At 41.5% G+C, this 12,863-nt stretch overlaps 1 protein-coding gene across 7 annotated transcripts in view; it reads left to right on the top strand.

Annotated features, from left to right (window-relative positions):
- The window catches only part of LOC146811135 (uncharacterized), a 469,768-nt gene that overhangs the window by 410,766 nt on the left and 46,139 nt on the right, over window positions 1-12,863 (top strand). The window contains exon 16 of one of the 7 annotated variants that reach the window (XM_085618204.1): window positions 12,512-12,770. The exons of the other annotated variants lie outside the window; for them this stretch is intronic. Coding sequence (XP_085474330.1) covers window positions 12,512-12,520 — 9 coding nt within the window. The 3' untranslated portion in view covers window positions 12,521-12,770. Of the gene's footprint in view, window positions 1-12,511; window positions 12,771-12,863 lie in introns of those variants that run through there. 7 annotated transcript variants of the gene reach the window in all.

Here is a 12,863-nt window from a genome sequence, read left to right as displayed (position 1 = left end):
ATCTGAGAGAAGATCGGTGCATTGTTGCTTGTAACTTTGTTTGGTTAGTAGAGCAATTGCTCCTCCCTTGTCCGCTGGTTTTATTATCAGATTATCTTTTTTGCGTAGTTCATCCATCGCTCTTTGTTCCTTCTTAGTTAGGTTCATATAGGGTCTCTTATTTGTAGAGCCTAGATTGTCTACTTCCTGCATGATTGCTTGTTCAAAAGCTTGTATTTCAACAGGTATTTCTCCCTCCCCCCAACAAAAAACCCTGAACACTCTTGAGGACATCCTTTTCACAGATGACTGGACCTACAAAACACCCAGCCATTTCGTATTGGAATGCTGCAGATTAGCTCTCACAGAAAATTATTTTGAATTTGAAGGGACCCTATTTGGACAATGCCAAGGTACTTCGATGGGCAGCACATTTGCTCCTAGTGTAGCAGGGCTGTACGTGAGCAATTTCGAATAGGAGCACATACAAACCTCCAACAATCCATTTCATAAGGGCATCAAGTTCTGGCGACGCTACATAGACGATGTGTTCATGATATGGGAAGACAGTCAAGCAGCTTTAAACAACTTCCTAACTTGGATAAACACAAGAGACGACTGTCTGAAATTCACATCCACAGCAAACAAAAAACAACTGGATTTTCTGGACGTAACTATCTTTTCCCAGAACGATACACTGCACACCAAAACCTATTACAAACCGACGGCAAGGAACAGCATCCTTTCCTATAACAGTTTCCATCCCCGACCCCTCAGAGACAATCTTCCTTACAGTCAGTTTTTACGTCTAAAACGTAACTGCAGTAACTTAGATGATTACAAACAACAAGCAAGAAGTCTAGAGGATCAACTCATGAAAAGAGATTACCCACTCAAAACAATAAGAAAGTGCCAGAAAAGAGCCCGCAACCAGCCCAGAGAGAATCTATTATCTACCGTGCAGCGAGAAGAACCAAAAGACCTTCTGACCTGTGTCACAACCTACAACACTGAGTCAAACACAGTCAAGAAAATCATTAACAAAAACTGGAGAATTCTAACTTCAAATACATTAAAATGGCCCAAACCGAGATTCGCCAACAGGAGAACCAGAAATATCAAAGACATCCTGGTCCATACAAGACCTAGAAACATTACCACCAGGGAAACCATAACAAAAGTATGGAATTTGAGTCCAATAGTGGGACATTACCCATGTGGCGCATGTTCAGTATTCAAGCTAACAAAAGTGACTAAGACCCTACAACTACTCCCTAACCTGAAATGGGAATTACGTAACCACACGAATTGTAACACCACTCATGTGATTTACATGATCACCTGCCCATGTAATCTGAGATACATAGGGATGACGTGCCGAAAGATCAAGCAGCGAATCATTGAGCATCGAAGTAACATCACATGCAAAAGAGCAACAACAAAAATGAGTAAACATTGTATTGAAGCAAATCATACTGCAGAAGACTTACACTGGGTAATCTTAGAGACCCTAATGTTTAAAGGCCACAATGTGGAGCGCGTACTTTTCGAAAAGGAACAACGCTGGGTCCATCGTCTCAAGACAGACAAAGAAGGGCTGAACGATACCATACCCTGGTGCTCTTTCAACAAGTGACAGTGACAATTACCAAGAATGAACTTGTTTTTTCAAAATCACTGGACACAGAGGGCCCAACGAATAGTTTGAGAAAAATACCTCCCATCTACAAAAACGAACATAGAAACATGCAGGAGAACATTCTTGCACCCAGCATAAGTATGAATTAATTTCGGATTGTCATCGACATGTTAGCCAGGACCAATAAGTCCCTAATTCCAGTTTCCCTTTTTTCACACTACTGATCTATGTACACTACCAACGTATACATGTATTACCACTACATAGATCGCTAAGAGCAACGTTGCCAACATCTAGTGCCAACCATTATGCCAACCAAGACAGAGATATCTCTACTTCACATACGCTGTCCTATATTACATGAGGACCAAATAGTCCAAAATTCCTATTTCCACACACAATGGCCCAAGTGCATTACCCACATTCTTATTACTTCAAGTAACCATGCCAACCATAGTGCCACCATTAAGGCCAACCAAGACCGAGAAGTCCTACTTTAATTTCGAAAACGCTGGCCTATGTAACGCGAGTTTAACCGGACGCACGTTAACCCAGGGTACAGCGTCAGAGTCAGAACAAGCATTTCTGCCAGAGTAACCGGTAAGCGACGCCGAGACAGGTCTCTACGTCGCGGTAAACAGTGAGTATAAGATTCTAAATGTTTCCCCTCTCTCACAGCAAAAGGTTCTCTTTTAACTGACGGACTCCCTGAAGGAAGATGCCCCATATGTTAAAAAAGGTAATTGATGACCCCTTTTTTCAAATTTATTTACAGTAGACAAACCGCGCCACTGCGAGTTCACACGAGTTCGTATAATCATCGTCTCATTCCTCATAACATTAACTAAATATGTGTCTACTATCACGCAACGAGCCATAAATGAGAAAGAGAACGATACACTCACCGCACAACTATAGCAGCTCGCATTGACACACTATAGTAAATGTAAAAAGAAAGCCGAGATTAGCGATTGCTTAACCCCCCCATTTCTAGCTCTTTTAATAAATTTCCATTCGTTGCTGAACAATATAGGCACGAGTAAAACGCACGACAATTTATTACCCAAATTGGTGAAAAACAGGGGTAATTACACTTGGAAATCGTTTTAGCACAGTAGATATACTAGTAGTTTGTTAGGTCGTGATAATATTCATGATTTTCTTCACAGGAACAGATACTATTGGTCTGACTCCTCACAACAAAGTTGGTGAGTATAAATATCCACCACCAGAATCCTTGTGGTGAGCTAAACATTGCTCCCCAACAACCCTTTTGGTCCTGACGAAAGCCTCTAGACCCTGCACGAGGCTGAAACATGTAGACCAGATCATATCAGACCCTTGCCAGTGCATTAAACCAATAATTAGGTTTATTTACATGCACGATCATTAATTTTTAATTTCCCTATGTCATGCATCTCAAGAATAAAGGACACGAGATTTGATACTAGGAATTTTAAACATCACAGTTCACTGAGCACGAGCACACCCTCGTCTTAATATCTCTGACCACTACTGCACAACCAGTTGGTCTTCCTCCATGGGGAGGTCAGCATTTGGACAAACAAAAGCCCAATGATCATGCTATTACGATACACGAAGGCGGAGAATCAAGCTATACCGCCTAACGCCTGTGTACGTATATGAGGGTTTTTTAACGATGACCAACCACGTTAACTAAAGACCCTGGTGCACAGGACAAGTGGTCCATTCTCCCCCCACTTTGATATTGTTGTACTAACCATTGGAAACTGAATGGATCACTGCTTCTTTCTCCCTCCCCCCATTGATATTTTGTAACTCTAAATCCATCTGAATGTGTAAATATCATGTCTTCGCTCTGCCTAGACCACTCCTAAAAGCTCAACCATTCTTGAACAGAAGAGATCCCACACTCATCATTCATTCTCTAACAAATTGATTTATCTCTCTCTATCTGATCCATTTTCGATCATCTCCTCCAAATCCTTAGGTCTGTCTCTCCATAAAAACATCACCATAATTCAAACCAACTAGTCAGATACTCGTAAAGCCTCAAATAACATCCATATCATGACCAAACAACAGAGATGCATATCAAAAACATTGTATGTAAATTTCGAGGCAAATCAGTTGTAACAGGTTCATACAGTATCTTCTGGTTGAATTGCTCTGTAACGCAACCATTTAAAATTCCCCACACCAACTCACCCACTGCAGGATTATATCCCCATCACAGCCTTCCATAGAAAGATATCCTTTGGAGTCACTCTGGGATGCAGTGAGGCAGGTCCATTCCTTCTCACCCAGACAGGAGAACAGCAGGCAACAGGGCAGCTCAGCAACGCAAGAGCTCCGCAAGGCAAGAGTCCAGCAAAGCAGCAGTCCAGCAGAGTGGCATTCCTCTCAGCAGCACAGCAGTTCTTCATCCTGGCAGCGTGGTCACAGGTCCAAATGTGTACTGAAGTCATGGTGTCAGCGGTCCAGTACTTATACCCAGTTATGACTTTAAAGTGGGGGTGACTTCAAAGAAAGCTTTAAAGAGGACAAGGTCCTCCTTTTCTGCCCTCGCTCCAGACTCACTATAGTGGGGTATACAGACATTTGTGTAGGGACAGGACACAGCCCTTTCAGTTGTAAATGCTAGCCTCTCTCTCACATCTTGCCCAGTCACACATAAACTCCCTTTGTGTTTGGCTGTCTAGAGGGAATGTGCAAAGCCCAGCTGTGTACTCACCCCAGATGTGTATACAGTGACAGGCAGCAGGCACAGAATAGCTAAAGTAAGTAATTGCCAACCTTCTAACAGTGTCATTTCCTAAACTGTAACTTATATCCAACTTCACCATAATTCGTGATTTTAAATAATGAATTCCTTGACACCAAACCTGAAAAGTCTATCTCTTTATAATTGCACTTAAAATATGTACTACGGTAATTTTAATGTTATCCTATGAGAGGGCTAAGACTTGCAGTAGTGAACAAATTGGAAGTTTTTCACTCCCAAGACAAGTAAAACGTAAAAGTACATGTCCTGTCTTTTGAATACATTGCACCTTGCCTTGTAGGTCCTACAGGGCCTACCTTAGTGGTGACTTATATGTATAAAATGGGAAGGTTTAGGCCTGGTAAGAGGTTTATCTTGCCAGGTCGAAGTGGCAGTGTAAAACTGCACATACAGGCTCTACAATGGCAGGCCGGAGTCCTGGATAGAGGGCTACTTAAGTGGGTGGCACAATGAGTGCTGCAGGCTAACTAGTAGAATTTAATTTACTTACCCTGTAGTTCTCTTAACTAGTGACTTTAAAATAAAATCAAATATGCCAATTGGGGTTAAGCCAAATGTACCATGTTTAGGGGAGAGCGCACAAGAACTTTAGCACTGGTTTAAAGTGGTAAAGTACAGAGTCCTAAAGCCAGCACAAATGAGGTCAGAAAAATAGAGGCCAGCTAGAATTAATGAAAGAAATGTCTTCAGGTTTTCAGTGCAGCGCCAGAGAGCTACGGAACTATGCTGCCCCACTGATGCGATTTATCACCATCAAGGACCTTACTTCAGTCATTGGCTTTTGAGTCCAACCCACGGTGGACCCTTCCCTGAAGACCTTTCTTTCATTAATTCTGGCTGTTCCTTGTATCGCCTTGTCCTGAGGAAGACCCGCCGTGCATGTCAGTCAATCACGCACTTCTTTGGGTCGAAACATCAACGTGCTTGCGATAATCCTGACCCTATTCTCTCCGCCCCACGTGAAATTGAAATTTAAAATCCCTAGCAGCGCGGAGCTTAATGTACCAAGGCATGGATGTCCTTTGAATGACCACTTTCAACAATTCGTACAGCACTCTATATATCTTGTTTACATTTAGCACTTTTTTTGCACCTTTTGTCACCACATCACTTGTGGCGTTGTAACAAATTGTATGTTCATGCATCTGACAGCCTTCTAATGTCATTTCAACACCATCAAATGTAACAGAATACATGGATTCATTCTTAAATACAGGCTTTGATTGATCCAATTCTGGTGTTTTTTTTGTTTTGTGTTTTTTGATTCATGATTTTTGTCCTTTCTTCTTTTTCCTTTTCATTGATTATTACTGAAAGGCTTGAGTACTGTTGTTTGATTTTTTGTTATTATTTAGTAAACCAAGAATCATTCCTGTACCATCCAGAACCAATATTCTTCACATTTTTATTTCAATTTATCTCAATGAGCTGTGTGTGTGAAGTGTTAGGAATACTGTCAGTATTTGACGAACTATAATATTAATGCCCCTGTATGTGCGGATAGTCATTTTAAGATGAAAGCATGTTTTGTGCATAGATAATTGGTAACACTGATGAATGGGCTTCACCCTAGCCATTCAATTATGGTCCCTGGCTCACCTCTCTCTGCTGATACACTAAGCACAGCAGAGTTTCACTGTGAACTGTCTGATAGGGCCATATGGGTTTTGGGGGTTGGTCAGATCCGGAGGACCAAGATACTCTATCATCACTGCAATGCTCTCCATGAAAGAACAAAAGGCAGTCACTGCCAATACATCTATTAAACACCACAAACGTATCCCAGCCCCTCAATGACACATGCACTTTCTCTCCTTCATTATTCGCTGCATCTATCTCTTTTCACCATTTATGCTTTCACACTCTCTCTCTTCATCTTTTCTTTTTGTTCCCCTCAGCTCCTTCGTTCTCACATCTATGTTCCTTTCTCTCGCTCTCTTCATTCTCTCCCTCATGCTCTCTTGCTCTCATTATCTGTTCTCCTCCAATTGTTATCATAGTTGTAGCTCTTGCCTTTGTCTTCCATTCGACCCCCACCTCTGTATGTTATCACCCCTTTTTCTTTATTTCCCACATCTGCTCTCATTGTCACTCCTGCACCCGCTTTCTTTATCTTTCCTGCCCTTTCCATCTCTTCTTCTCTCTCTATTTCTCTTGGTCTTGGTACATTGCATCTCTCATTTCTGCCACTCTCTCCTCTTCTCCTCCTTTACTCTTCCTTTCTCTCTCTCTGTCTACTTTCAACCATATATATATATATATATATATATATATATATATATATATATATATATATATATATATATATATACTATACTATATATATCTATAGTTGTAGACACTTGGGTGCCGATTCCGATCCTGGAAAAAATTTCCCCGTACGACTCGTATCCGGTCTTTTTACCGTACGAATCGTACAAGTGCCGTACAAACTGCCAAGTACGATTCGCATGGGAAAAAGTCAGTACGAATCGCATTGGGAATAAATCCCCACACGTCCTCGGGTCGGAAAATGTGTCCGACACGTCCCCGGACGATTTACCGTACAAATGGGAAAAGTGAAGTCCGACTGCGCAAGTACGATCCATCCCGTGCGTCCGATGTTACAACCGTATGGTAAAAACACCGTCCGCACCGAACTCCCATAGCAACCATGGAGACATGTGCCCGCATACGTGCCGAACCCCCACCCGTGCATGTACACCCCCGTACGCACGGCCCGTACCCCCACCCGTGTATGTATGGAGCGTACCCCCACCCCAACAGTGGATATACGGACCGTACCCCCTGTGTATGTACACCCATGTATGTACGAGTCGTACCCCCCGTGTATGTATACCCGTGTACGTACGAGTCGTACCCCCCGTGTATGTACACCCGTGTACGTACGAGTCGTACCCCCCCGTGTATGTACACCCATGTACGTACGAGTCGTACCCCCCATGTATGTACACCCGTGTACGTACGAGTCGTACCCGTACGGTGCGTACCCCCAGCGCTACGCACTGGAGGTACGCACCGTACATACACGGGGGGTACGACTCGTACGTACACGGGGGTACATACACGGGGGGTACGACTCGTACGTACACGGGGGTACATTCACGGGGGGGTACGGGGTACGACTCGTACGTACACGGGGGTACATACACGGGGGTACGACTCGTACGTACACGGGGGTATATACACGGGGGGCTCGGCACGTACTCACGGGGGCTGGGGGGGTTCGGTGCGTACTCACGGGGGCTGGGGGGGGTACGGCTCGTACCGGGCCCCCTAATCTGGTCGTTTCGCGGCGTACTTCGCTTTTCCGGCACTTTTTGGGTGCCGTAAAAATATTGCCGTCCGGACTGCTGTCGGTTCGAATCGTACTTCCTGGTTCGTGAAACGCTGCCTGAAAGCGTCCCGACTTCACGTCGGCGTTTTCCCCGGATCACATTTGTATGTATCTTTTCGTCGGTCGGTGTTTTGTACGACTCGTACGGAAATGGTGTTTCCGTGCGAATCGTACTTCCATGTTTGTAATGTTTTTTTCCCGGGTACGAGTCGGACGGAGAAAACGCTCCAACCGACGGTTCGTACCCGGTTTCTCCAGGATCGGAATCGGCACCTTGATAGGGTGTTTCTTGCTTATGTGATGCCCTGTAGTTGTGAATTATCGGTAATGAACACTATGTTCTTATTTTAATATTCAGATTTTTTACAACTATCGACATAAATTAATGCATCCACTATGCAATGTATGACAAATGCGAAATTGTGATGCTTTTTAGCTATGAAATATCGTATAGGAACACTATGTTCTTATTTGACATTCAGATTTTCATGACTATCAATGTGGAATATTGTATTCACTATGTTTTGTATGACAAATGCGAAATTGCTTGTGAAAGTATTGGTATGTATTTTTAATTCACAGTCCTATGTTTATGTTCAATCGTAAACTGTTTTGGCAATTTCTAAGCGTTTTTCTGATTAGCCACCTTATATATATTCACTGATTGGTCCTGCGCGTCATGTGATCAAGACTGCCGTGGGGCAGTCGAAACGCGTCAGGCTGAGCACTTGCGTGATACCTTCATGCACTATGCACTTTAATCTGCAAACTAAATAAAAGAATTTAATTTCCACGTTGTGGTCTGTACCTGCTTTTGGATCCCATCAAGGATCGCTCCAGGATTTTGGCTATCTTGTAATTCTGACGAAGTAAGGCTGTCTTCGTCATTACGGACCCTCTCTCCATGTTGTGGCTGGCAGGCTCACAGTCGGCATCACGGAAGTGAATTTGTTGTGTAACCCGGAACGGGTATTCGCCGACCAGCCCCCTGCACCTTCCATGCTGAAAGTCGGATCTGAACTTGGCTACTGTGAGGATTTGTTCGTAAGGACCCGAGGCGTCGGAGGACACTGAAGGTACCGGACTGTCCAATCCGTATGGTAAGCTGTTCAGCGGGCTGACTAGGCAGACATTGCAGGTGGAGGAGATAGTGGAAACATTACTGTTCATCCAATGAAAGCAAACGTTTGGACAATTTGTTATTGAATGCAGATTACCTAATCTTGTTATCGTCAGCGGACGCGCAGAAGGACCGTGAAACAGCAGCAGACGCTCTGTTTTCAAAGGTTTCAAGAGTAGAAGATACACGCACCACTCAAGAAACTAATCTTAGTCACAGTAATGATGTTAAATCCTTGCTGAAGAAGCTAGAAAAGCTCCACCGTACTGAAATGACTAAATGGTGGGAGAGAAAATCATTGGAAAAATACAAAGAGGTTGGGAGAGTCCCGCGAGGATTGAGAATAATGATTGCGCCCTCATTTGAAAATCCTAACCCCGTGATGCTGAAGGAGTGGGCAACAAATAACCTAGATGCCTCTATGAATATGGTATTAATTCTGATAAAATACGCTGAAATTGACAGAGAAAAAATACTGAAAGAAATAGAGGAAGTCAATGCTTTATTGGAAATAAATGAAAACAAAGATCAAATAAAGAAAGGACGTGAAGAAATACAATCCAGACTGAACAAACATGAGGAAACTATAAAAGAAAGGAAAATCTATAAATTTGCAAGGGACAAAAAAGACTACGAGACTGGACGAGTGTTCACTTTCTCGAAAAAATTTGACAACATAAAACGCTGAGCACTAACTAGCGTGGAGAGTAGCATTGAATCAGATGATAACACGGGTCGCAAAACATCTCAAATACCCACCAATTTTGCACCTGGGGAAGAGCTATCTTTTTTAGTGGAAGACCGCCGGCAAACTCTGAGACCACGCAACCAAACAATGGGTCAAGAAGTAGAAAGAACCAACGGAGGAAACAGAGGCGGAAAATCAAATTACAGAGGAAGAGGCAAGAAAAATTACAGCAACCGGAAATAAACAAGGTAAATGAGGATGTTGTGGACAATACTGTAATTAATTTATCAGAAATAACTTTATCAATTGCTGAACAGCAACTGTTAGCTTTAGGTTTGTCATTTTGTCCGTCCAATCGTTTTAAATACACGCAAACGAGAGTGGATGTATTGCAGCACAAACTAGACCACTGCAAGGACCATGTTCAAATCTGCAAGCTTCAGATGTAGGCACGATATTAGCAGTGCACTCTCTGGCAAATGATAATAACCCAACAGGGAATTCCACACAGGAAGATCTTCGTGAAACTGGTATTATGTGTAATATTCCAGCTATTAGTCCATTTAAGCCTCCTTCAACATTTATCCCTATGATGCCACGGGACGCGATCGATGTGTTTAGTGACTGCATGATTGAAGACCTTAAAAAATTGAATTGCAATGTTCTCAAACAGAAAAGACGTTATAACTATTCAGAGCTTCAATACACTAAACTCATCCACAAATTGCAGAAACACACAGAAGTCATTATTAATAAAGCTGATAAGGGCGGAAATATTGTCCTGTGGCCCAGATCTCTCTACTTGGAGGAAGCCTGGCATCATCTTAATGATGCCAGTTGTTACAGGAAAGCTAGCTTCCAAGAATTGCGCCAAATTAAAGAGAATGTATTTGCCGAACTATTGCAATGGAAACGAGTGGGATTACTAACTAAAAACGAATACAATTTTTTTAAGAATGATCATCCTATGACTCCCATTTTATATTTTATCCCTGAAGTGCATAAGAATATAACACCAGTCCCAGGCAGACCTATTATATCAGCACAAAAGAGTCTACTAGAAGCTATGTCGAAATATGTGGACTATTTTCTACATGAATTTGTGGAAAATCTGCCTTCTTACATAAGGGATACTGGACATTTTTTAACTAAATTGAAGAATGTCAAATGGGAGAATGATTGCTATCTAATAGTGATGGACATATGTTCACTGTATACAAGCATTAACCACAGTGATGGTACAAATGCAGTCCGTTTCTATCTAGACAAAAGAAGTATACACATGTATGAACATAACAAAATGATTGTAAAAATGATTACCACTTGTTTGACTAACAACTATTTCTTATTCAATAAGGAAGTTTTCCAACAGCTTCGCGGCGTGGCCATGGGAGCATGCTTCTCCCCCAGTTACGCGTGTTTGCACGTGGGCTGGTGGGAGGAGCATGTTTTGAGGGTCGCCCACAAGGTTATGTTTGAACAACATGTTCTCCATTGGTGGAGATTCATCGATGATGTTTGTCTAATTTGGAAAGGTACCATCGAGTCAGCCAACAACTTTGTGGAAAAAATTAACAAAAATACATTGAATCTTAAATTTACTTCTGATATAAGCAACACTAAAGTACAATTCCTGGACGTTGAAATTTTCATTAGGGAGGGCACACTACACACTAAATTACATAGAAAAGCAACAGCCAGGAACTCTGTACTACATGCAAAGAGTTCCCACCCTCGCCACCTTATTCGTAGTATCCCCTATGGGGAATTTTTAAGAACTAAATGGATCTGCAGCCATGAGGATGATCTCAAAACTTGTCAAAATGAAACGTTCGAAAGATTCTTAAACAGGGGTTATGAGGCTTCTGATTTGCACATAGCTCGAGACAAGGCGAATAGCACTGCTCTGGTTGCTCAACAGCACATTACTCATAAGGTCCAAGAATCATCAAGGCAGAGTACCAATGATACCAACTCCATTATTTCTGAATCTATAGGTAACATCAAACTGATAACTAACTATTGTAAACAAGAGAGACAGATTCGCAGAATTTTATATAAAAATTGGCCAATAATTCGGACAGACATCACTATGTCGCAAATTCTGCCAGAACTCCCTCTGTTGACATTTAGAAGGGCCCCCTCAATGAGGGATGCTCTAGTAAAAAAAAGTCCTGAGGTGATGACTTCTAACACATGGTTAACAGCCAGACATGTTTTTTTTAAGTGTAACTCTTGTCGCGCGTGTAAATTTGGGAAAAATAAATCTGAATATGTCACAGCTTTCAGTCCCAAGCCAGTTAAAATAAAAGGACATTTTACTTGCAGAACTGAATATGCAATTTATATTTTAGAATGCACTTGCCAGCTGCTATATGTTGGCAGTACTAAGTTGCAAGTTTTTAACAGGATTTTACAACATCTAAGAGCAGTGGTCAACTCCGATCCCACCTATCCTGTAGCGTGACATCTTAAGTTAGTACACAATAATAACCTTAATGACCTCAGTTACTATGTAATCAGTGCGATACCAAAAACATTAGAGGGGGAAATAGGGAAAAAAGGAAAAAAGGCTGAGACAAGTGGAGTCTGAATTCATCATGTTATTAGATACTAAAATGCCAAATGGGCTTAATAACAATGAAGATTTGCACAACTTTTTATAATGAATTATTTTTAACTTAATAATTATGGTGATGTTGATTGTTTGGTGAAGTCCTGGTTTGCTTTTGGACTGGCGTTTTATCCTTACTTTTGCCAGGTTTTATCTGGGTCCCTAGATTTTATCTGGTTTTGTGGGATTTATTGTCGGTTTTAGGCTCTTGGATTTTACTAATTTTAGACATCATTTTATCAAATTTGGCTGCTAACTTATGGTTTTATTTAGACCTATATGTTATTGTATGACAGAAAAGTAGTATAAACATTTTAGGTCTGCTTTTAACTCTAATACAAAATATATAATTTTCTTGTCTCATTAGATGCTATAAACAAGAACAGTTCTGAAGATGGTGACGTGTATATCTGTATGAACATCATACCGCCAATTAACTGAAACATGGGAAAACTCTTACAACGTCTATTATAAGCTGCAATGTATTTTACACTTATCATTTTTCTGTATATATAAATCTGCTATGATTATGCACTTTAATATTAGCACTTTATTTGCACTATTTTGCACATTTTTTAGAACAACCGCAGAACACGCCAAATATTTCAATGGGCTTGTGTATAAGATAATGTAAAAAATTAAATTTGCACACAAGCAATTCTGGTAGTCATTATATCTCAACAAAGATGCACTATGCTAAAATCTATAGTTGTAGACAC

Source organism: Triturus cristatus, chromosome 7 (assembly GCF_964204655.1).
Source record: "Triturus cristatus chromosome 7, aTriCri1.1, whole genome shotgun sequence".
Taxonomy (NCBI): Eukaryota; Metazoa; Chordata; class Amphibia; order Caudata; family Salamandridae; genus Triturus; species Triturus cristatus.
The sequence above is the reverse complement of the archived record's forward strand: the minus strand, read 5'-3'. Positions and strand labels throughout refer to the sequence as shown.